Source organism: Pleurodeles waltl, chromosome 2_1, assembly GCF_031143425.1.
Source record: "Pleurodeles waltl isolate 20211129_DDA chromosome 2_1, aPleWal1.hap1.20221129, whole genome shotgun sequence".
NCBI lineage: Eukaryota > Metazoa > Chordata > Amphibia > Caudata > Salamandridae > Pleurodeles > Pleurodeles waltl.
In genome coordinates, this window is record NC_090438.1 from 181,913,076 (window position 1) to 181,939,091 (window position 26,016).

General features: G+C 45.0%; 1 protein-coding gene across 1 annotated transcript in view; it reads right to left on the reverse strand.

The window, feature by feature from the left end:
• The window catches only part of LOC138262289 (putative defense protein 3), an 84,953-nt gene that overhangs the window by 35,467 nt on the left and 23,470 nt on the right, over positions 1–26,016 (reverse strand). Inside the window, exons 2-3 of the mRNA XM_069212192.1 lie at positions 21,505–21,617; positions 795–910 (exon numbers count right to left, since the gene is read on the reverse strand). Of these exons, the coding sequence (XP_069068293.1) occupies positions 795–910; positions 21,505–21,617 (229 nt within the window). The remainder of the gene's footprint in view (positions 1–794; positions 911–21,504; positions 21,618–26,016) is intronic.

Here is a 26,016-nt window from a genome sequence, read left to right on the forward strand (position 1 = left end):
CCTCATTGTCACTGAGAATCCAGTAGCCAGGGTAAGTAAAAAATGGAACTGTGACTGTGACTCATTCCCTTTGTATACTCAAAAACATATTTTCTCAGACGTCTTGATTTATACATATTGAGTTGTTCCCCATTGTACATAAAATGGCTCAGAAACTAGGACAAAGGACAAATTTGATAGACTGAAACATTTTGTCAGGCATCACTGGTCCTTTACATGGGGCTGTAAATAGAACCTCATTGACTGTCCTGTTACTCATGATTGACAGCATGCAGAGACATTCAGAAGATCAAGATTCAATATTTTTTGGGTTTAAAAAAAAAAAACAGACAGGGAAACATAGTTTTTAGTGTATATTTGTGTGTAAAAAAATCAACAACAAAAAAATAACTGGATATATATGTATAAGCAAAGGAAGGAACTAGAAGCTAGTGTTCATTGTGGATGGTCCTATGGATCTTTTAGAGGATTAAAATGTTTCCTGGATGCTCGAGCTGAGTTTCAACCTCTTAAAGAGAGAAGCCACTTCCATGATGATGACCCAATTTCAAAAGGGATCCTAAGGAGTGGGGCTTCAGAGATGGAGGCAGGCAATCACAAGTGCTGTAAATTGTTGAAGTCACAATTCTGACATGAAGACATTGAACAAGGTTGACAAAAACACAAATTTTCTTCTTCACACACCCATAATTATAACAATTCGTGTATTTGTTAAATCTCTTGATGATTTGTCCCACCTATCTGCAAGTTAATATGAGTTCTAAGATAGTGAAGGGTATTACAAAAGCACTTACACAAATGTGACAGCTTTTGGGCAGCTGGCCTCGGGTGGCACCCAGGTGTAAGTTGTAGCATTTGTCTTCAAATTCGTATTGGCATGAGTGATAGCACCTTTTTCATTTTGAGAACACTAGGAGAAAAATGAGCTTATGAAATAATGGCAGACAGAGAAAGTAATATTTTAGCTAGTTTTTTGTGCAGAAAATACAGTGATCTAGATGCTTTGTATTTCAAATAACTTTCACATTTCAAAGTGTCAGCAGTAATGAGTCCAAAGATATTTCATTATGCACGGAAGGAGGTGAGCAGCTGACACAAAAAAGCAGAAAATCATCCAGCAACACAATGTAATCTTGCTATGCCTGTATAAATTACTATGGGGGTCATTCTGACCTTGGCGGACGGCGGAGGCCGTCCGCCAAGGTACCGCCGTCAGAACACCGCACCGCGGTCGAAAGACCGCGGCAGTGATTCTGACATTTGCCCTGGGCTGGCGGGCGGCCGCCAAAAGACCGCCCGCCAGCCCAGGGCAAATCAACCTTCCCACTAGGATGCCGGCTCAGAATTGAGCTGGCGGAGTGGGAAGGTGCGACGGGTGCAGTTGCACCCGTCGCGTATTTCAGTGTCTGCTGGGCAGACACTGAAATACTTTTTGGGGCCCTCTTACGGGGGCCCCTGCCGTGCCCATGCCATTGGCATGGGCACGGCAGGGGCCCCCAGGGGCCCCGCGGCACCCCCTACCGCCATCCTGTTCATGGCGGGAGAGCCGCCATGAACAGGATGGCGGTAGGGGGTGTCAGAATCCCCATGGCGGCGGAGCGCACTCCGCCGCCATGGAGGATTCAGACGGGCAGCGGAAAGTCCTCCGCCATGGCGGTAATTACCGCCATGGTCAGAATGACCCCCTATGTCTGTTTTCAATAAAAAAAACATGAGTTTGAGCCGTATCAAGAGTAAGACTGAAAAAGCTTTGTCAGATGTTATTGTGCATTATATACGCTGTCATCTTATACTCTGTTGAAAAAATATTCTGCAAGCGCATTTGTTCTCTTAAGGATAAGCCATGTGTACTTACTTTGTACGTGTTCTATATCCGTGATTTACGATAGCTCTTCGGTACCATTGTGTGAATTTGTTTGGTACAAAAGTGAGTATGTGATCATTGCTATTGGTTTGAATTCAGTTTTTGTGAGGAACTGATATGAGCTCAGGCAGCATGGTAGTTTTCTTGGATGCTCTACTGTGTATTGCATTTTGTGAGGTGTACTTTGCTTGCAAGCAATGTTTTTTTGTATACCACTATGGTGGTGCATCATTACCCATTTGTCCGCTGTTTCCAGTCCCAGTTCTTGCTAATGAAGTTTTATCCTGCATACATTGAATGTAATAAGAAGCAAAACTCAAACACCATCCACATGGAGTATCTCCTTTAAAAGCTTCTTTTTTCCCACAGTACTCCCTCTTTTTTTTCTTTGCCCTTAAGAAATTGACAAGTATATAGGTTTTGTGTCGAATCTTTTTCATTTCTCGTTTTTTTCAGGCAATTCAGCATTGCAGATGTCTTTAGTTACCTCACTGTTGGAGCTTGGCCAAGGCGCACAGTGGCCATTGGCTCATGACCAGGAGTGGGTTCACCTTGTCCTGTCACTGGGCTCACCTGTCATTTTGGATACCCGCTGTGCACCCTTGCCTCTGAACCCATTACATCCCGCGAGTGGTTGCATGATAGAGTTTGCCACAGGGAAGACGCAGTCTCTTGCTTTAAGAATTTGGCGGCACCCAGTCCGGTTTGAAGGGCCGCCCCATTGAAGCACCTGATGCAGCGTTGTCTCTTCTCTGGCTTGGTAGTGACCACCTTCAGAGAAACACTGGCCACATTAAGCCATTTGCAGAGGCCATATTAACAGTATGAAGATTCGCTGCTGCTCAGTGAGGTGGCTAAAACAAGGCCTAAATCTGAATATGTCTCTTTTTTGTTCCTCTCCTTCTCTCAGTCTGGTAAGATCTTGCCCTGGAAGACTCTAGATCTGTGGGGTCTGTGTAGTCTCAGGATCAGCACCTCGCTAGTATATCGTGTGTACAGTTTCCATCCTTAATTGAGGCCACTGTGAAGGCAGCTTTAGTTGAGCGCTTTTTTATTATGCCTCTTCCACCTCTACTTTTGGGTCCCAGAGAGGAAGCGGTTCCAGCTTCTCCCATTACAGAGGTCAACGATAAGATGGAATTAGTCTCTTTGAGCAAATATATCATGGGTGTTTGCAGAAGCGATGGCTCAGGAGGACCCATGGCCTCTATTGCAAAAGTTTATTTTCTACAGATGGAGGAGGTTTCCAGTTTGTAGCAGCCATTTTTTATGCTGTTTTTCTCTTGCACATATTCGTCCAATGATCTTGAAAGAGTGGTGGGACCAGAGAAGTTGCTTGTTTCTAAGGTCCTGTAGATGTTGAATCCCCTCCTGAATTTTAAAGAGGAATCTCCTTAAATGCTTTAAAGAGTGTGTGGATTTGACAACAGTGACTGCTCCTCCTTCTGATTCTATGGCTAGGAAGGCTAAGTTTGCATTAAAGAGGGTTCTTCATCAGCAATGTTCTTACTGAGAGCTGGGTGTGGACTGCAAGCTTCTTGATTTGATGGAGAAGCTCCTGCAGCTGTCCTCTGATCAGACCCACTTGTTTCAAATCATCACCTCTGGCAGTTTGATGTCAGTTGTGGCTGCCCACAGACAATATTGGATGAGGGTCTGGAAAGCATTTTGGTCAAACATTGGAGAAGTCAGTCAAGCAGGCAGTAGAAGTTGGCATTTTATTCCCTTTTGACTGAAGTCTCCAGTAGTTTTTTTGTGGTATTAATATTATATATTATAAATCACTCTGTACAGGATTTGTTTCTAACAGCACACTTTCTTCAGCTCTCAGAGGATGTCGTTGGGGCAACTACCAGAAATATAAGAGTCGCTTTTCAGGCACACTTGATCAAAAACCAGTGTGACCATATGGGCGCTACTCTGCAGATTCCTGCACAGAAGGGAGCACATTGCATTCAATCCGGTTAGGAGATGTTTATGTCAATGAAGGGTACTCCTTTTATTTTATGTATTGTCCTCTAGAATCAGGGACCAGAATAACACCCTGATGTAGGAAGCTGGCCTGGTGGGTACGTATGGTACTTACACCTTATACCAGGTCCAGGGTTCCCCTATGAGTGAAACGTAGGCAGTGTGTATAAGCCAGGCTCTCTAGACGTAGCTGTAGATGAGCAGCCAAGCCTTATCCAGGAGACATGCAAAACTCATGCAATACCACAGTTGTCACATAGCACTTACACACAAGAAAGAAAACACTCAGGCCCGTATTTGTACTTTTTTAGCACCACATTTGCACCACTTTTTAACACAAAAGTGGCGCAAACTTACGAAATACAGTTGTATTTTGTAAATTTGCGCAGCTTTTGCGTCAAAAAAGTACGCAAATGCAGCGCTAAAAAAGTATAAATATGGGCCTCAGTGTCACAAAAATAAAAGTAATTTATTTTAGTGACACATACTAGAGAGGCAATTAGCCCAACAGGAGGTAAGTAAACACACTAAATATGTACACTAGTAATCAGAAACAAGCATAAATAGCAATAGAAAACAGTGCAAAAGCAATAGACAATAGTGACCCTAGGGGTAGCTCAAACCACATACTAAAAAAAATGGGATGCGAATGCAGGACCCCCACCTAGGTAACTGGAATCTTTAAAGGGGAGCTGGGGGAACTAGGAAACCCCAAAGGTAAGTACCACAGTGCCCCCCGCGACTAGGATGGTAGGAGTAAGTTACTGGATTTTCCCTAAATCACCAAAAGGACTAAAAAAGAATAATAATGCAACACCCAGACAACACAGCACGAAACCAGTAGTGGATTCCTGAAGAGGAAAGCCTGAAAAAGAAGGGGACCAAGTCCAGAAGTCGCAGGAGTAACAGGTGGTGGCAGGAGCCACTACCCACCCCTCTGTGGTTGCAGGAGTTGGTCGACGGTAGGACGAAGATGGTCAGCAATGCAGCCCTGGAATAGGTGAAGAGTTCCTAGAGGACGCAGTTGATGTCTCACACCGGATGGACGATTGTAGTCTGTCTATGGCGTGGGAAATCCACCAACAAGCCATGGCAAAGGCAAGAGCCGCAGTACAGAAAAAGTGGAGCTTGTGGGGCCCAGCACGGTTAAGGAGGACCCAACCCCTGGGGGATGGGGGGGTCTCAGGGGACCCTCAGCAAGGCAGAGATTCCACAGAAGAAAAAACAGCCCCCACAGGAGACCCACTGGAAGAGGGCCCAGGAGTTACAGAGGAGCCCACTCAGCACAACTGAAGAAGGGTCCCACGCCACAGGAGAAGCACGCAGGGGGCTGTGTGCCACAGGGAAGAGTGCTGGGGGTTGAGGCTACACAGAGTCTGAAGATCTCTTGGAGGAGATGCCAACAAGCCTTGGTAGTTGCAAGAGACGTGGTGTACAGAGGTACTGTCCTGCATGGGAAGGCAAGGGCTTACCTTCAAAAAAGTTGGATAGCTGGCTGAGAGGACCAAGGGGACCACTCTAGACCACCATCCATGATGCAGGATTTACACAGCTCAGGATGAGAGGAGATCGACGCATCCGGTCATCGTTGCAGTTGGTGCCTGTGGATGCAGGGGAGTGACTCCTTCATTCCAAGGGAGATTCCTTCTTCCTTCTCATGCAGACTGAAGACTTGCTGCCCTCAGAGGATGCACAGCAGAGGAAATGTTGCAGAAGCTGGAAGGAGCCTTGGAAATAATTTTGCAAGCAGAGTCTTCGTAGTGGATGCCGATTGTCGGATCTTGGAGGGTCAAGTCACAGTTCCAGTGGCCAGAAGTCGAAGTAGAGGTTACAGAGGAATCCTGCTGGAATCTTGCAAGCCAAATCTGAGGACCCACCCAAGAGGGAGACGTCTATAGCGCTGGAAGAGGGTTTGGCCACTTAGCCAGGTGACCACCTACCAGGAGGGGGCTATGACGTCTCATGCCTGACCAGGCCACTCAGATGCTCCGAGAGGCCTCTACCCCCTTGGATTGAAGATGGCAGAATCAAGGGACATTCAGGAGGAGCTCGGGGTACCACTTCTAGGGTGGTGATGTACAGGGGAGTGGTCACTCCCATTTCCATTGTCCAGTTTCGCGCCAGATCAGGGACTCAGGGTCCCTGAAATGGTGCAGACTTGTTTTTGCAAGAAGGGCACCAAATGTGCCCTTCAAAGCATACCAGTGGCTTGGGGACGCTACTCCTCCCAAGCCACGTAACACCTATTTCCAAAGGGAGCAGTTGTTACCCCACCCCCCTAGAGAAAATCCTTCGTTCAGCCTTCCTGGGCTTGAGCTGATCAAGCAGCAGGAGGGCAGAAACCCATCTGAGGGGTGGCAGCAGGTTGGCCTGTCCGGAAAACCCCAGAAACCTAGTAGGAGCAATGCTGGGGGGTCCTCTGAGGAGCAGTCCTCGAAGGAGCCCCTACAGTCCATGGAATCAAACTTTCAATACTGGCACCAGTTTGATACCAAACATGCCTAGGTTCGGAGTTGCCATTATGTAGCTGGACATAGGTAGCGACCTATGTCCAGTACACATGTAAAATGGCATCCCCGCACTCATGAAGACCATGAAAATGGAGCTGGAGTTCGTGGGGGCACCTCTGCCCATGCAGGGGTGCACTTCCACACAGGTACCTGCACCGTGCCCTCTGGACTAGGAGGGCCTACCGTAGGGGTGACTTACAGTCACCTAGTGCAGTGATCTGCAGTGAAAGGGGGGCATGCACCCTTTCACGCAGGCTGCAATGGTAGGCCTGCAGATACACTTTGCATGGGCTCCCCATGGGTGGCATAATACATGCTGCAGCCCATGGCTAATCCCTGTTGCCCCAATGCCCTGGGTACATATACCACCTTCTAAGGGGGCACCAGTATGTCAAATGTGTGGTGTGTGTGGTCCAAGCAACCAAATGTAAAGGGAGAGAGCATAGTCACTGGGGTCCTGGTTAGCAGGATCCCAGTGAACACAGTCAAAACATACTGACAGTAGGCAAAAAGTGGGGTGACCATGCCAGAAAGAGTGTACTTTTCTACACAACCTTCAGACCCCCTACAGCGTGATGATCTATGGACAGCATGGAAGAATGGGAATTGGGTTTGGAAATGTACTTCCTTCTCTTTCTAGTCATCCAACCTGGAGGAGTGTTTTGGCAGATAAATAATCTAACAGGAGGGAACATGCATTTTGCATGGTCTCTATGGAGGCAATCATAATTATTACTGCCCCATTTGATTTTCTTGCTATCTTGCTGTCTTCAAGTCCTGAAACATCCGAGGCATCAGAAATACTTGAAGTTCCATTCCCTCAGACCTCTTCCAGTTCCTGGCTCTAGAATGAAGGAAGTCCAAGAGTCTTCACAAAGGTCTTGGCTAGAAAGGTGGCCACTGACAGTGGGTCATGCACACCTGAGAGAGGTTCTGTTGCATCCATATTTAGAAATTTGGTTGGTTAATGCAACCTGTTTTCCTTGTCTCCTGCATACACTGTTATATTGTGGAGAGTGTTGCAATCCTTCGATTGGATCTTGAATAAAAAAAGTCAAACTTTTTGTCAGGGAGGTGGCCTCTTTGATACCTCTTTAGGGCGTACATTTCTTTCACCTGCCAGAGATGTCAAACTCTGTGCTAGGATCAGAGCCTCCTGAGGATGAGATGTACTGAGTTTTTCTGCATTTGCCAGAGGACATAGCAAGTTGCATGTTTGTGGTCTCTTGGGCCAAGGTTCACCTCAAGAGTCTAGCCTACTATAGTTTGGGGCATTAGAATCAAGCTTCTCAGAATTACAATCTCCATATTTCTGCAACTTCTTCCTGGAAACTGCAATTCCAGTGGAAGATACTGAAAACTCATCTTTTGGTGGTACTCGAGCTTCAGCCTCCATAACCTCTAATCATGGAAATGTATGCTAGTCTGAAATGTGGCGTGCCTCTCTGGATTTAGCCTCGGTTCAAGGCTTTTGGTCAGCCCAAACGTTCAAGATGCCTTCCAACTGGAGAAAGCTGATTGAAGTCTTGGTGGGGATGCAGTCATATGCGGACCACATACAAGGCACTTTCAGTTCTGATGGTCATTGGAAAGGGGGGCACCATTTTCCTTCTTGGGACTTCTGGCACACTCCCTATTGGCATAGGAATATTCAAGCTTTTATTCAATAAAGACTTCTATCCTTCCAAGACTAGAGAATGCGCAGGCCCAACACTCTGAGTCTGATATTTCCATCCTCAATAGACTTCTCTCTTCGTTTGGACGTCTTTCCGGAGATCAATCGAATCTTGTTTGCCTCCAAACAGAACACGCTGCTTCCTACTTTTTGCAAAAGGGGGAAAGTGACAGCAGCTTGGAGATTGTATGTGGCCTGCTTTCAATAGCCTCAGGGGATGTTGTTTGCTTTTCCTTGTTCCATCTTTTGTTCAGGTTTCTAGACAAGATCAGGAGACAGTGCTCCCTGGCCTTGGATGCCTCTTGTTTAACTGATGTCAATCAGGCCTGCAGGCCTTTGACATCTTCGAAGTGCAACTGTCTCTTAAGGTTGGGTATGTCTAAAAAAGAGTCAGGTGCTCTGCAGCTCTATAAGTGTTTTTCTACTCTGCAATCACTGGATTGGCAGTGTCCACCTTCAAAGAGACACCTGCCACATTAAGCCATTCTCAGAGGCAAATGATTGGAGGCCCTTCTGCTCCTAATGTGAGGTTTGCAATATATCAATTCTTGGTTGTAAACCTTTTAAAATGTTGGACTTTTTGCCAGATAGTTTTAAGTTGAAGTTGACTCCCCCATCTCTCTGTGACCAGCTGGCAGCAATCCATATGTTAGAAAACCACTAGGGAGGCTTTGTCATCTATTGAGGGGTTTCCATCTCAGCTTTTAAGAGTTTGAGCAGGCAAATCCAAGGATTAGGCCTGTGGTTTAGGTCTGTGCTTCCTTCTTAGTCCCATTGTTTTATTGTGTTTATCATCATAGGATATGGCCTGTGGTTCCTTCTTGGTCTTAATGTTCTTCACAATAAGCATTTTTGGTAGCTATTACTTTTGTGAGAAAGTTGGGAAAGATTGGGGCTTTTTTTTTCAACAGGAAGCTTATTTGAGATTCCTCACAGATGAGACTGTGTTGAGGCCTTCTCCTTAATGGCCTAAAATGTTGTCCCATTTTACCTCTTTCTAGTCATTGTTTTGCGTACATTTGGCTCCTAGGTGTGAAGGTCAGATTGATCAGTCTTTTAATTTGTTGAACAGAGGTCTGGTAGCCAAGGTTGGTTGCTGGATGGCCTGTTTGTTTTATTTAGTCTGGTACATGCAGAAGATAAGCTTATTGTGCCAGGCATAAGTGGTTGCATCCGTTCTGCAATTACCTCTATGCTAATTTGGGAGTTATTTTCTGTTAATGGAGGCTCTACAAGGGCTTGTTTGATTCAGTGCAAGGCAGTGCCAATGACTGATATCTGTTAAGTTGAAACTGCCCCCTATCATCATAAGATTGTTTCGCACTATGAACTGGATATGTCTGCAGCTTCCTTTGGTCCTGCAGTTTTTAGTGTTGTTTCCACCTCTCCTGAATTTTCTGCCTTTTTAGTATTTGGATTCCAATTTGTTCTCTGCACTGTATTAAATGTTGTGTGACATGCACTGCCAGTGGTTGACTCTTGTGTGTATGTTTTAAATACCCGCTTCCTGCTTGCTATATCATCATACGAACTGGGATAACATAGAGTAGATGAGACGGTAATGCCCAGATTACTTATGGTTAGTATTCATTACTCTGAGCCCTACCATTCCTTTTTCGCAGTCCTACATTGCTTCCCAAGCAGTGGGTGCCCAGTGGTCTGGTGTTTACTACGACTTGCTATTTTTCAGAGAGTGCTATGAATAAAGCTGTATTTTGAGGGGAATCTCCAAGTAGGGTGGGGTTTATTTGAATGGTTTGCTATCTGCTTCTTAAAATGTGATCCATGCATAGAGGACAAAAACCTCATTATGATGGGTTGTGATAAGAGGAAGGACAAGGGTTACTGATAAGGCCAATCTGCTTGCTCAGAATTGCAATCAGTTTTTTAAGTAGGGAGCCTTGAGGTCGCTATTTATCCCTTAGTCATGCACTACTTTGGATGGCTGCATGGCACATGGTTACACAATGGTAGAACAAAGGGGCATATTTATACTCTGTTTGCGCCAGATTTGCATCATTTTTTTAAATGCAAATTCAGCTCAACCTTAACTCCATATTTATATTTTGCCGCTAGACATATCTAGCGCCAAAATATTGGAGTTAAAGTCATTTTTTGCCTGCGGAAAACTACCTTTGCGTCAATGAGATGCAAGGTAGGTGTTCCCTGGCAAAAAATGACTCTAAAGCCCTAGCACCTTATTTATCCTCCCGTGCACATATCACGCACAGGGGGAGGAGGAGTCAAAAAATGGTGCAAAGCTTGCTTTGCACCATTTTTTAATGCCTGGGTTGGGGCAGGCGTCAGGGAACCTGTGGGCCTATTTCCATGGTGGAACACCATGGAATAAACCCACAGGTGCCCTCCCCAGGCCCCTGGGACACCCCACCCATACCAGAGGGACAGAGGAGGATGGGGGACCCCATCCCAGGTAAGTATAGATAAGTAAAGGTAAGTATTTTTTTTTTGTTTTAAGTGCCTTTGGGGCCCCTGAAATGCCCCTCCCCTACATGGTACTGGGTGCAGTGGCCATGCCCACGGGACCCTGGTCCCCTGTACTGGCCATTGGGGTGGTGAGCATGACTCCTGTCTTTTGTGAGACAGGAGTCATGTGGTATGGATGGTTTTGTGTCAGAAAATTACTCTAGGCAGGTTAGAGTCATTTTTTTTACTCTAACCTGCCTAACGTTATTTTTTGGTGCAAAACCCCCTTCTTCTATACCGCCAGCTCCACCGACTAACGTAATTCTTTTTTACGCTAGCCTACCCTTTGCACCGGCTTGCACCATTCCATAAATATGGTGCCCAGCTGGTGCACAGAAATGGTGCAAGCCGGTGCTAAACTTTTTGGTGCAAAACTGCGTTAGTGCAGTTTTGCACCAAAAAGTATAAATCAGGGACAAAGTGCTAATTCTGTGCGTTGTGGGTTTCAGTCAAACTATGGCCATAAATACAAAGTGTGTGGTAAAGGGTGAGGTATTTACTGCAGCCAGTAAATACTGGTACCCGGGGTGCAGGCTGTGGTTCTTGTGGAAAATGAAGAATTACTTGGGGAACAGGTGTTTGCTGCACCGCATTACGCATGCGTTGGAATGTACCACCCATTTTCCCCTGGTAAATTTTGGCAGGTTTGACCTGCGGAAATGTTCCAGGAGAATATTGATGAGGACTGTAATTACAGCTTTAATTGGCATTTCAGTCCCTGTACAAACTATAATTTAACCACCACCTCGTAAACAGGATGTAAAGGCACTGGAATGATTAATGACATTGCAACATCAGTGCAGTCTAACGTGTTAATTTGTGTCCCACTTACAACGGCCGCATGCCTGATCCACTGATGGAGTTGGTGTCATGCACTGTGTTTCACCACACTTAGGGTGTGTGGTGGCATTTATGCTTAATGAGGTTTTCATGTTGGGATAAACTAGATGTTGCTGTGCTATTGCTTTGAGTCATGTGTCATTGTGTCCTTTTAATACAGGTGGTTCTTTTTCTCTTTTTCGTCCTTGGTTTTATGTCTTGAGTGTGCCTGATCCTGCTGTACTTCTGCGTACATTCAGATTCATTCATAGGCGGTGGGGCGCATTTTGCTGTCTTGAGTGTCATGAGTGCTATGTAGTATTGCTGTTGTTGTGAGAATGCAGGTAGCCTACTTTGTCGGGTGATTCATTGTTGTTGAATATGAATCTTGCGGCTGCCTGCCGATGAAGCTTGTGTTTTGTTTTCTTTGTGAAACGGAAGGGATGCTCTGTCCTGTCTCACTTGCTGCTTTGTTGGGACCATAACTGGTGATCTCATTGCCTTATTTAGTACAGTACCAACATGTTGTGGGCGAAGCAACATACTAAAAATATTGTAACTGTAAGTATATATTGGTAAATATAGATTTACTATAATTAACCCCTCGACGGCATATATATGGTCAAGGTATGTGGATGTCAAGTTAACAACAATAAATCTATACTTACGCATATGCACTCCCTATTCAGTAAATGTTGGCTGTCGATATGGCCACAGTGTATTTTTATGACAATATTTCTGTCCTCAATATTCCAACCTACAGCCATCTTATGGTGAGCAGAAGGTATGTGGTATGATAAGAGTTCCACCATATGCATTTTGCTTGCACCTATGAAGGATAGGATGATCTAGTGTCAACATAGATCCGAGCAGGGAGGGGAATGTAATTGGCTAGTAAAGGAAATATAGGTAATTATTGAAGTTGTGTATGCTACAAAAATGTGATTCGCCTGCATGCCAGGTCGGAACGGATCCTATAGATACATACCTACTGGTTAGATCGTGCAGCTATGTCAAACAGATGTAACATGCCCTGACAAGGATCATGGACAGTGGACAAGTTATAATGTAATGCACAACATGCGATTTATTGTATAAACTCTGGTGAAAACAATAAAAATGTGTTTAAAAAAAAGAAAACATAGATCCGAGCAGAACACATCGTAGTAGAGTTAAATCTGTAACTTAGAATTACTTTTTGCAATAAACCTACTGTGCGGGCCTTCACTATTTAATAACCTTTCATGATGCTGGCTTGACGCAGTCGGTGGATTTGGGAGATCGACTCTAGACGAAGTCATTCAGTTTCATGTTTTGTAGATGTAGGCTGGGCGGAGTTAGAGGAAGATGCAGCCTCTAGCAAGGCTGAGATAATAGCCGAAGGTAGACAAATTCAGAGGGCACTGGGATCTATGATCTCTGAAACCCTTATAGACAAACTTGATTTTGCCCTCAATTATCATTAGCATTTCATAGAGAATGATAACAGAACACACTGGCGAGATGGTGGGGATTTTCGATGCTCAGCTACTTGTCTTTCAGACTGGCAACAGCAACTTGCGCTCCCAGTAGTTTTCACAGTCGCCGGCAATTAAGCTCTGGGAAGCCAACATGGTCACTGCAATATGTTCTACCACCCTTCTGTTCTAATGCTTCCATTTTCTTGCGATAATGGCATTACTCCTAGTCCTACTCCCTCGCCTTCCTTTTAAACCAATGAGGCCTCCCGCCTCCCCCCTAGACCCTCCCTTCCCCTTTTAAACTCCCCCCCCACCTTTACCCCCTCCTGTACAAAAACCAAGCTCAAGCCGCAACTCGGACAGTCCGTACCGGGAGGGCGGGAGGGAACGGAAAGGAAGGCGAGGGAGTAGGACTAGGAGTAATGCCATTATCGTAAGAAAATGGAAGCATTACCTCCCGTCCCTCCCTCGCCTTCCTTTTAAACCAATGAGACATAGCAAGAAAAACACAGGAGACGGACACTGAGTTGCAAGAACTTTATTAATATCCTGCACCAAGGCCACCAAAAACCCTACCCCTATTACCTCATAGAGGATAAGACTCGGTGACCTAATACGACTCCAAACTACCCAAGTCCGACAGCCTATAATGTCTCACAAACGTCGAAGGAGAAGCCCAAGTGCCGGCCCTGCAAATGTCCACCACGGAAGTCCACTGAAGCTCCGCCACCGTAGCCGCCATACCCCTGGTAGATCGACCCTGAATCCCTTGAGGAGGAACCACCTCTTTCAAGGAATAGGCCAATAGAATCAATGATCTCACCCACCGACTCAAGGAAGCCGTGGAAGACTTCTCACCTTTACGTGCCGGACCGAAATTAACAAAATGCGAATCACCCTTACGAAAAGGAGCCACCACCCGCAGGTACTCCAACAAAGCCCTGTGTACAGCCAACGAATGCAAACGGACCTCCTCCCCTGAGGAGGGATTCGGACAAAATGAAGGAAGGATGACCTCCTGGCGAGCATGGAACGAAGAATTGACTTTCGGAATAAAAGAAGGGACAGGAACCAGAACCACCCGATCTTGAAAAAACTTACAAAAAGGAAAAGAACAGGCCAAGGCCCCCAATTCCCCTAAACGACGCGCCGAAGTAATGGCTACCAAAAAGAACGTCTTCAAGGACATATGGCGCAAATCACAGTCCCCCAATGGTTCAAAAGGGGCATCCGGCAAAACATCCAAAACCAAAGAAAGATCCCATGAAGGAAAAGAACATACAGGGCGAGGAAACAAATCAATAAGCCCTTGAAAAAATCTAGGCATCAAGCGCCCTTCATCCGGAAGATTACGCCACAGACCTCTAAATGCCTGAATAGCCGCCCACTGTACCTGCAGAGATGCCACCGACAACCCCAACTGCGCACCGTCCTGCAGGAACTGCAGCACCTCAAAGATAGATGCGCAGGTAGGATCCAATTCATGACTCAAGCACCAAGAAGAAAAAACCTTCCACTGTCTACCATAGGAAAGTAAAGTGGAACGCCGCCTGGAAGCCAGTAAGGTAGAACTCAAAGCCACAGGTACCCCCAGACCCGTCAAGCCCCGTCGTTCAACTTCCAGACCGTCAAGTGTAACCTTCTCAACGACCCCAACGGGAGGCAGGGAAACTCCAGGGGAGACGGACAAAGAGGCAGAAGCCACATCCTCCCGGCTGCCATCAGCCGCAACAACGGGAACCAATTCGCCCGCGGCCAAAGTGGCGCAATCAGGATAACCCTGGACCCCAGATCCCTCACCCGCAACAGAAAAGACCTGAGTAGCTGAAACGGTGGGAACGCATACAAAAGGCCCCTCGGCCAAGGACATGACATCCAGTCCACCTCCCAGGCTTGGGGACACCGAAACCGGGAGCAGAAGCGATCCAAATTCGCGTTTTCTGTGGACGCAAACACATCCAGCACTGGAAGCCCCCAAAGCCGAACCAGATGCAGAAACAGCGACTTCCGGAGGGAGAAAAGTTGAGAGGAAGGAATCACCCTGCTCAGCAGATCCGCCCGAACATTGACCTCCCTCCGAATGTACGTAGCTCTGAGAGAAGGAACCCACTCCTGAGCCCACACAAAAATCTTCCTGGCTAGACTGAACAGAGCCCTTGACCTGGTCCCCCCCCTGCCGGTTGACATAAGCCTTGGCCACTAAGTTGTCCGTCCGAACAAGAACCGCTGCACCCCTCAGGGACACCTGGAAATGGACCAGAGCCAATAAGACAGCTCTCAATTCGCGCCAATTCGACGACCGACTCGCCTCCAGAGGAGACCAGAACCCCTGAATCTGAGTCGACCCCATCCACGCACCCCAACCGGAGAGGCTGGCACCCGTAGTCACCACCACGGGTCTCAGAGGTGACAAAGAAACCCCTATCCGAAGATGATCTGCATCCAATCACCATTTCAACTCCCTGCAAATCAATCCGGACCCCGGAACCCTGGCCCTCAGAGAACTGGACCCTGGCGCCCACCTTCTCAAGAACCATGTCATCAAGCACAGGAGATGGAAACGTGCCCAAGGGACCAGAAATACCACAGACGCCAAATGACCCTGTAGACGTAACCATAGAAGAGCTCGGGGGCAGTCTGTAACACTACCTTCCTTACCAAGGACTGGAGTACACCTAACATCTTTTCTGACACTGTCACCAAGCCTAGAAGAGTCCGAAACCGAGCCCCTAGAAAAACCAGATCCTGGAACGGAACTAAATCTGATTTGTCCCAGTTGATTAAAAACCCATGGTTTTGCAGGACCACCAGAACTTGGGCCACCTACCTCTGTAACAGGACCCGCGAGGGGGCATGAATCAAGATGTCATCCAGATATGGATGAATAAACACCCCTTCTGAATGTAGCAAAGCCACCAGGGGGGCCAGCACCTTCGTAAAAATTCGAGGAGAAGACTTGAGACCGAAAGGTAGAACGCAAAACTGATAGTGTTCCTGATCCACAGCAAACCTCAGGAACCTCTGTGAAGACCTTGCCACAGGCACGTGCAGGTAAGCATCCTGCAGATCCAGCGACACCAGAAAGTCCCCTTGCCTGACCAATGGAAAGATAGTCTGAATAGACAGCATGTAGAAATGCACCGTCCTGATCCAAGCATTCACCTCCTTCAGATTGAGCACCGGTCGAAATCCCCCTGAAACTTTCTGAACAAGAAACAAGACTGAATAAGTGCCCTGACCCCTTTCGTCCAGCGGAACGCGGGAAATGGCCCCCTTGACCAGCAAGTCCCGGACTCCGTCCAATAATGCCCTTCTCCGTGACCCTCCTGAAGGCAGAGGGGTGGGACGTACCCCTGAATCTGGAGGCACCACCACAAAATCGATGACATAACCATTGGCCACAATGTCTAGCACCCAACGATCGTTGACACTCTCCTCCCAAGCTGAAAGAAAGTGACTCAGCCTTCCCCCAACCGGCCCTATGCCAGGCCCACAGTGATTGTCAGGACCCCTTTTTGAACCCACCCCGGTTCGCAGGAGCAGACTTCTCAGGAGAAAAACGCGGCTGAAAACGCCGCTTCCTAAATAAAAAGGATTTGGCATCCATTTTAGGAGAAGAGCGGGAATGTTTCTTCCACCCTTTACCCGAAGTAGATCCCCCTTTATAAAGCAAGGCATGCTTCCGCTCCTTAAATGCTTTGGAAAGCATGGATGGCAATTGATCTCCAAACAAGCTACGACCCTCAAAAGGCAGTCTCAGCAAGGCCGCCTTTTCCCCCGGGTCGGCTTTCCAGGAACGTAACCAGAGGGACCTACGAGCCCCAATCAAAGCACCAGAGGCCACAGCCGAAGTACGGACCACATCAGAAGACACATCTGCCAACAATCTGGCCTGCTGCTCCATACCAGCCAGGAGCTCCGAACATTCCGCCCCTTCCTGAACAGCCACCGCCAGCTTATCAAAGTCCTGCACCAACTACTGGGCCGCATAAGCAGAATATATACCCGCCCTTAGCGCCAGATTCTCAGCTGCAAAAGCTCTTTTAAGACCTGAATCCACTTTACGGTCCGTGGCATCCGTGGGCACACAATCCTCAGGATTGACTGCTGTTTTGCCAATCAGGGTAGCTAAAATTGAATCCAGGCGGACCGAAGGAGGCAATACCTCCTCACCCTCAAGTAAATACAGTTTCTGCAGGAATCGTGGAACTTGAGCCTTATCCACATCCTTCCATTCGCGAAACACCATATCCTTCACAGGTCCCTAAAAAGGCATGGCAAACTTAGAAGGCGTCTGATATTGTGGAAATAAGTGAGATTCCGAGTTTGAAGGTTGAAACACTGGAAAACCCAAATTGTCCCGAACATGTGCCATCACCTCCCACATTTCTTCTCTGGAGACATATTTACCCCCAGAGGACGTAGATGGGGCCTTTCCACCCTCACTATCTGAGGAGGACTTCCTTGCAGATGCCGAAGTATGGGTAATTTTAGACTGACCAGGCCTGGCCATCCCCGCTTGAAGAGCCCTGGTAACAGCCACCTCGATCATCTCCTGCACCTCCTCCCTTGACATGAGGGGAGTACCCCTACCCTCCTGTAACTGGGAGCCCCCAGGGGCGGAAACGCCAGCAGCACCCTCCTCGGAGGAGGAGGAAGAAGAGACAATCCTACGTCTCTTAGCCGGAACCTTAAGCATGATAATAATCCAAAACACCATGCCCTCCACATAAAAGCACTCCCAATATATAGCGACCTGGACCTCCCACAACAGGTATCCACCAATCCCTAAAAAGGTCAAAACGAAATGTAAAGTCCATAAAACTGCGGGCAGAACGCCCCCGTCCTACCTTCCAGAAAACCAAAAGCAGCATCTCCCTGCGGCTCCGCGGCGAGGAAAACCGGAAGCCGACGCCCCAGCCACAGAGGGCCGGCTGACCCCGTCAGCCGCCCCCCAGTACGCGCCTCCTGGGCAGCCCGGCTGCTCGGCAAAGCCGCGTCCTGGCCGTAGCACTCCTCGCGGAGCTCCGCGTCCCGAGGAGTCCCTCCATCGATGACCCCCAGGCCCCACCGTGCAGGTTAGGAGAAAGAAAAACGCCTAGCGTGGGCTAGACAAAAGAACAGGAGGGGGTAAGGGTGGGGGGGGGGATTTAAAAGGGGAAGGGAGGGTCTAGGGGGGAGGCGGGATGCCTCATTGGTTTAAAAGGAAGGCGAGGGAGGGAGGGGAGGTAATGACTGTTTTGAAGCCTGGAGAGAAGATATTTGTCCAGGTGGTTGAATTGCATCACTTTCAGCCTTACTGCTCATGTTTTTGGATCCTTTGAGGCTTTTGACACAGCCCTCATCGTCTTTCTTGTCACCATTTATTCCCAGATGGCCTTGCATGGTATAGTCATGCAGTGGTTCTCAAACTTGCTTTCTATCATAACAAGTGTATTAGGATTGGGACTCCATCCCCGACTTCCACAATAAGTGGTATGGGGACGATCTTGGGTTCGATGATCTTTAGTTTTCCTGTGGAACCTCACAGTGACTTAGTAATTGAGAAGGCATCTCTGTCCATCACTTTACAGACGGCGTTATATTTCCAAGTGTTGTCAGCTGAAGAGCTGTGTTTCAGTCATTGAAGATTAAATGACCTAGGACAGTGGTTCCCAACCTTTTGACATCTATGGACCCCCACTTTATGATTACTGGAACCTGGGGATCCCCCACTGAATCATTATTGGAATGTGGGGACCCACTACTTAGTAATTACTGAAAGTTGGGGACCTAGTTTGATAATATCATTTAATTTTCAAAGCAGTCGCGGACCCCCAGGGGTCCCCGGACCACAGGTTGGGAACCACTGACCTAGGATGTTCTAAAGTGTAATCCTGTATTGAAGTACTTGTTACCTCTCATCTCTGAAAACTTCTCTTTACCAATGCAAACCTATTTGGCTGCTTTGGAAGCCTCCAGCATCACTCCAACATTGAGAACCATGGCTAAATGACTGGTTTTTTTGCCATACACCCACTGAAAGTAGCTTGCCATATATTGAACCATCAAAGTAAATTCACTGATTAGAAAAGTAACCATCTTTTTGTTATCTTCGATAATTGGGGAGAAATTGTGTTAGACAGACAAGCAAAGCAGTTTGAGAAGACCAAAGGGCTCCAAGCTGCGGACAGTCATGCAGAGTCTGATGGAGCCTGATGTCCTAGAAACCCCAACTGCCTGGACAGGAAGGCGCGCCACTAGTTGGGGCATGGAGGAACAAAATGTATGTGATCGCTCTGGCATCATATGATCCACTTCTGCATGTGCATGGTGGAGAGTTTGAGCTATGTAAAATACAGGGCTTAGGAGGGATGCCCCCTCATTAACCAAATTCAAATACAAAGCCACTAAAATTGGACAAGGAAAAGAAGAAAAGCTGAAAATAAAATTGATGAAAACTCTGAAGCAAGTTGAAAACACAGTGGAAATAAGTAACAGAAAGATATAAAATCACATCTGTTTGTATCACATTGGCAAACAACTCAAACTCGCATTTCAATTTGAGTGAAGGGTAAACCTTCCTTTCCACTTATTAACTGAAGAGGTAATGCACTTTCTAACATTGTTGAGGAGAATTCTCTTCCTACTCAATAAATAAAGTTTTATCTTGTTCCATTGTAATCACTTTTTGACCCAGGTGCCTGTTTAGTGGCATGGGATATCTTTCTCCCATATTTATCTCTCTTTGCTGGTTTGCTTTGGAGGCACCATCTACGCTCGATTTACAACTGTGTAGTAATCGAAAATTCTCTGCATATGTAGAATTTTCCAATGGAATTATCTCAATCAAATTATCATTTAGGTGGACGTAATCCTGAGTATTCTTCACCGGTGACAAATCTTATAAAGGGCATTTACCTCTTCCTGCTGAAATCAAAGGATTTTTTTCTATCACCCAATTCTAAACAGGCATGTATTCATATCAGGCTGCATAATATTCGATCCTTAAAGAACCCTCTGCATTTCTTAAAAATGGAGCTTGTGTCCTGCCTAATACCCACTGCGAGACTGTGAATGGTATGCTACATCCATGAAAAAGGCACTTTCTGCTGGAAGTCCAGAGTTCCGGAAACATTCATCCCAGTGACCTCTCTATTGGTTTTCTGGAAGTAGTTAAACATATTTTGTAATCTGTATTTGGGAAACTGTATATTAATATGTGCTTACTCTAGCTGTTCATGTGAGTTTCTTTTGAGGATCTTCTATTGCTAAGTTGTACGGCTATTTTAATAATGTCACGTTCTTATTTTTTTTTGCTGTTTATTGTTTTATTAGATATATATTTGTTTTTTAACATCTTGAACGTGAGGTCAGTTTTTTTGTGGTAATATCCATTCTTTATACATATTTATTACAACATTTTCCAGAATGTGTGTTCTATGAATCAATCAATCAATCAATCACGATATTTATAAAGCGTGCTACGTACCCATTAGGGTTTCAAGGCGCTGAGGGGGGAAGAGGGGGTGCTGCTATTGGTCGAAGAGCCAGGTCTTGAGGAGTATCCTGAAGGTGAGAAGGTCCTGGGTCTGCCGCAGGGGGGTCGGGAGGGTGTTCCTTGGGGTCACTTTTAGGCACATCAGTTTTGTCAGACAATGGGTGTGTGCTTCTGTTGTAGCTAGGTGTATTGTGAGCATGTGCTAGGTGCATTAAACCCACCCCCAGCCCCACAGGTGCAACCAAAGTTATGCTGGTAGCAGAAGGTCATGAGTATTGATTGGTCTTAATGATGAGTCATGGTAATGAGTGCTGTATCGTACCTTACTTTCTGCCCTTGTTGATCTTCCAATGTCATTATTTCACTTCTTCCTATTAAACCCCATTGATAGATGGTTGTACGGTGGCCACATCGGCTCTGCACTCAACCCACAGCAATCCACCATGCTAGTGTTGGTTGCAAAGTCCCTGATGACATATTGAAAGTTCGTGTTGCGTAGCCATCGCTTAGCTGTGCCTGGGTACATGGGCTGATCTATGTTCATAATTGTAAAATAGCACTGTGTAGTGCAACATGTGCCTTTCAAAGACATGTCCCAGAAAATGAAGTTCATCTGCTATTTGGCCTGAATCTATCAATGCACTAAATGCCTATATGTGTGCACTGCTTTCACATAAATCTTTAGCAAATATTGACCCCTGAGTAAAGCCTAGACTATATATCTATATAGCCAACATTGGAGAAGACATATCAATTCATACATTGACGTTCTCAAAACCATAGGCATTTGCACAGTATGTTGGTTAGGGTCTGGATCAACGTTCAAAGCCTTTACATGCAAATCTCTTTGTCTGAGGGGGTACTACTGTTTCGACTGCGCTTAAGCCGAATTATAGCCAACCTTTAGTATTTGTCAGGTGCCTCAATGAATAGTTTGAGGTTAGTCAAATGTGACTTGGGAACTGAGGGAACATTCATCCAGTCCTCAGTAGTATATGAACAATAAATAGAACCAGCAGATACATTAAGAAACAATATCTACATTAGAGTATTTAATTGGCAGTTAATACTTTAACCAAAGTGGTTGTGGCATTGATCATTCAGCTCTTCACAGGACTAGGCATCTTAACATTGGTTATGCTACTGGTCAGGGTATGATATGACCAAGCAAGATGCCTTATTTTAAAATGCAGAATGCGTGGCATATTATCTAGTTCACAAGTCTGGATCTTTAAACTTACCATCAGATTCTTGGTGTTAGGTGGAGGATTTATCCATGATCCAATTGCTGTGGTGTCTGGAAGATTGCGAGCCTCCATCAGCAGCCCACCGTACGGGGGACCCAAGACCTGAACTGCAAATACACAAGGCACATTATTACACAAATGCTTTAAGCAATATATGGAAATATGTGAAGGTTTTAGTTTTGTTTACAAAATATTAAAGGTAGACTGTACCAGTGTTCATAATCTCTTACTTTATATTTTCTATTTCACGCAAACAAAAGCTCTCATTTTCTGCCACGTAGAAAATACCTCACAGACTGATAATTATAATCCTGAAAATATTACCACTCAATTTAATCAATTGGCGGAACTAAAACTGCCACCTTGGTTCTACTCCCACCCACTGTAAATTTCAGAAAACTTGAGTATGGAAACATGGCTGCCTGGAGGATCACTAGGGAGCAGCATGCTGGCTTCCTGCTCCAAGAAAGAGCAGGCACCAGAAGAAGTCCTATTTCACACCTACTAAGACACACATACTTATTTGAAGATCTGCCATGAATGCAAAAAGTATGGGCGAAGTTCAAAAGTGATTTTCCTCATGTTCATTTCCATATGAAAAATCATGTTTTAGGTTTTTAAGAACTATTGGATGAAATAGGACCAAACTGACATATGGTAAAGTTGTTTTGTGATCCATTTTGCAGTATAGTGTTAGCCAAGACCTTTTGATTTTACTAAAGTTATATTTAATATACTTAAATAAAAGGGCTTTCAGCCAGCTCTCTTCGTCAATTGGTCTGTTGTTGTGTTATTCACATTTTGCTTCCTCCCACTACAGCATACAGCATAGGGCAGCGAATGAGCCAACCTCTGCCACTGGCTAACTCCACTCCGAGTGAATGCATTTTGCTCTTTCACAGAGAGCACATCCGCACACAAGATAGTTCCCTTCAGTGCCAGTGTTTTTGTTTTCACTTTATTGTTTAGTGTTGCCTTTGTGTTTACAGCCTTATGTGATAGCTACCAGATGTGTGCACAGGGCACATTCAAGTTTTATTAGTTCCTGTCTCCTGCTAATGCTGTCGGAAATTCCTTTTCAGTGGTCTTTCTTCATCTGACTGCTGCTGTTTAACAGCATACCAGATTGTGTTCATTTGAAAATGTTGTTTTATAAAATAATCCTCTTTTTAATATGCATGCAATGAAGTTCATTTATAACTGCACACTTGTGTTTTAGTTTAAGACTGCAGATATCCTTGTAAACTAATTTAGCCAGTTTGTCCTGTGTGTATGGCTTTCTAGCTTGCTTCCAGTGCTCTTTCATGTTGTGCTTCTATGACATTTAACTATTAGATTGCTGATTAAAGTTGTTTATTCTAAAGTTCGCTCTATCTGTGTCTGTCTGTCTATCTATCTATCTATCTATCTATCTATCTATCTATCTATCTATCTATCTATCTAATTTGTCTTTCTGTCTGTCTACTTGTCTTTCTACCCACGTCTATCTATCTCCCTGTCCATCTACCTGTCAGTCTGTCTGCTTATCTATCTATCTATCTATCTATGCAACCACATCTGTCTGCGTCTCCCAGTTACAGGCTTAAGTGTCTGTTTTATCTCAATACCTGTCTATTTATCTGTCTATCTACCTGTCAGTCTGTATACCTACCTGTCCATCTACCTGCTGATCTGTCTATCTACCTGTGCATCTATTTATCTGTCAGTTTGTCTATCTATCTGCCTACCTTCACAGCTCTAATGGTCTGTCTGTCTATATGCCTACCAAGTTAAGCAATCCTATCTATGTCTTTCTAAGCAACCCTATCTAGCTATATCGGTCTATATTTACAACCCGATATATGGGTCTGTCTGCCTACCTAATGACCAGCCTGATCTGTCTGTTGGTCTATCTACCTCTCTACCTACCTGTATCTAGCTATCTACCTGTCAAGCATTTACTGCAAGCTATTTAGCTACATTACTGTCTATCCACCCTCTGACAGGTAGATAAATAGGATGGTAGACAATCTGTATCCCTACATGTCTGTCTACCTCCTAATCTATCTATCTATCTATCTATCTATCTATCTATCTATCTATCTATCTATCTATCTATCTATCTATCTATACAACGCAATCTGCCTCGCTGTCGATGCAACCCTATCTACCTCTCTGTCTCTCTGTATATCTGACTATTTATGTCTATCTTAGTAACCCTAACTATCTATATTTATCTTAGCAACCCTATCTGTCTTTTCAACCAGAGCTGTCTCCTTCCAAATCTATGTGTCTTTGCAAATATGTCTATATTTCTATCTCTGTCCATCTTTGCAAACCTCTGTCTTTCTTTAAAAGCCTCGCTATGTGTCTGTCTTTGCAAGCCTGTCTGTCGGTCTGTCTGTAATAAAGATTGACAAAAACATTACAAAAAAAGCATTTGCAAAAGCAAGAGGCTGACAGCCAACGCCAGACCAATTGGCTTTTTTTAGGCCTGGTGTTAACCAAGACGTTTTGATATTACTAAAATTATGTGAATAACATAGATACAGGGGTTTTCAGCCAGCCCCCTGCATTAGTGTTGTGTCTTTTATATTTTTCTCTCCAGCATGCATCATGGGGCAATGGGTCAGCCCACTTCACTCATTGACTAACTTTACTGGTAGTCATGGCATGCTGCCCTTTCACAAAGAGCACATCCACAAACAACCCTTCCTTCAGTGCCAGGGCCTTTGGCACTATGGTAATTAAACAAATATTTTTCTAGATTGATGAGGGCCTGGCATCTTCCCTAATATTAAAGTTGCAAACAACCTGCGAGAAGAAAATGAGAATTTGCACAAGCCTGGCAGCTATGCTTATTTTGGCTTTTATTAGTCCACAGTTTTTTGTAAAAATGCCATAAGTGTACAGGTTTAATAAGATACAATATGTGTAGATATTTCAACAGTTAAAATCTCTAGTTTGTGAAAAAAGAGATTTGAAACTATTGAAATTTTGAAATCACAAGTTTGAAATGAAATATGATTTTATGTATGAAGGATAGTTAAGCTGGAGTATGCATGGAAAAGGTACTTTTTGATTTGTTAATAACTTTGACACTGTTTGAAGAAATCTGCTAAAAGGTTGGCACACAATTAGCACATTCAGCTTAATTTCGTTGTGTCGGGTTTCATGTTAAAAAAACATGTACAAAAACAAGGTATACACAGTTCCACAACGTAAGTATAATCAGGAAAACCACATTGGGTCCTGATCTAAGGAAAAGATCATAAAAAAGAGAGAAGAAAGAAGAAAGAAAGCCAGGTCCCTGGAAAATTAATTATTTTGGAACAAGAGCCCTCACTCACCAAAGGTGACATGCTTCATCCTCGGGCTTTGCTCCACGTCAGGCCGGCGCTGCAATGCCTGACGGGCCCCTCAAGGGGGGCTCTTTGCCGGAGATCTTTTGAGATATATGCCCGGTTTAGAAAGAATAGGGTATAGGATTGGAAAAATTATATTTAAAAATAACTAGAGGTTAGGCAAATTTTATTAAATAATCCAACCACTGTCATGATTAAAACCAAAGAGCGGGGAGAGAAAAGAACAAGGTCTACGCTCCCTTCTGGTGAATCGTACAGGGGATCCTGTGCGTACAATTCCTAACCTCAAATTGAGTGAGGAAGTGAATAATTTTTTGGGGAGCGTAGACCTTGTTCTTTTCTCTCCCCGCTCTTTGGTTTTAATCATGACAGTGGTTGGATTATTTAATAAAATTTGCCTAACCTCTAGTTATTTTTAAATAGAATTTTTCCAATCCTATACCCTATTCTTTCTAAACCGGGCATATATCTCAAAAGATCTCCGGCAAAGAGCCCCCCTTGAGGGGCCCGTCAGGCATTGCAGCGCCGGCCTGACGTGGAGCAAAGCCCGAGGATGAAGCATGTCACCTTTGGTGAGTGAGGGCTCTTGTTCCAAAATAATTAATTTTCCAGGGACCTGGCTTTCTTTCTTCTTTCTTCTCTCTTTTTTATGATCTTTTCCTTAGATCAGGACCCAATGTGGTTTTCCTGATTATACTTACGTTGTGGAACTGTGTATACCTTGTTTTTGTACATGTATTGGGAGCTCTATACACAGGACCAGGATTTTTCTATCCAAATCTCCCTTTTTCCAAACCCCTCTTTTAGTTGGTTTTTGAGGGTTTCATGTTAAGCCTGAAAGTGGTGACAAAGGTAAATGAGGTGAAAACATTAGTATTTCTTAGAAACAGGAATTTTGTTCATCACTACATCAAACAACAGATAGACACCCATTGTGGCATGAAGATACTCCGAACAGGCGAAAAATAAAAAAAGGTCTACAATTATTTCAATACTTTTCTAGATATTTGCATTACAAAAGGTGTTGGGCTGACATCAAATGCTTAATTTGAAAAGTATTTATGAATCCAGATCTTAGAAGTATCCACAGGGGAAACGTGACAAAAAACACAAATCTGATTGAACATGTGAGCATGTTCCCCATCATCCATTGTGAGCTCTG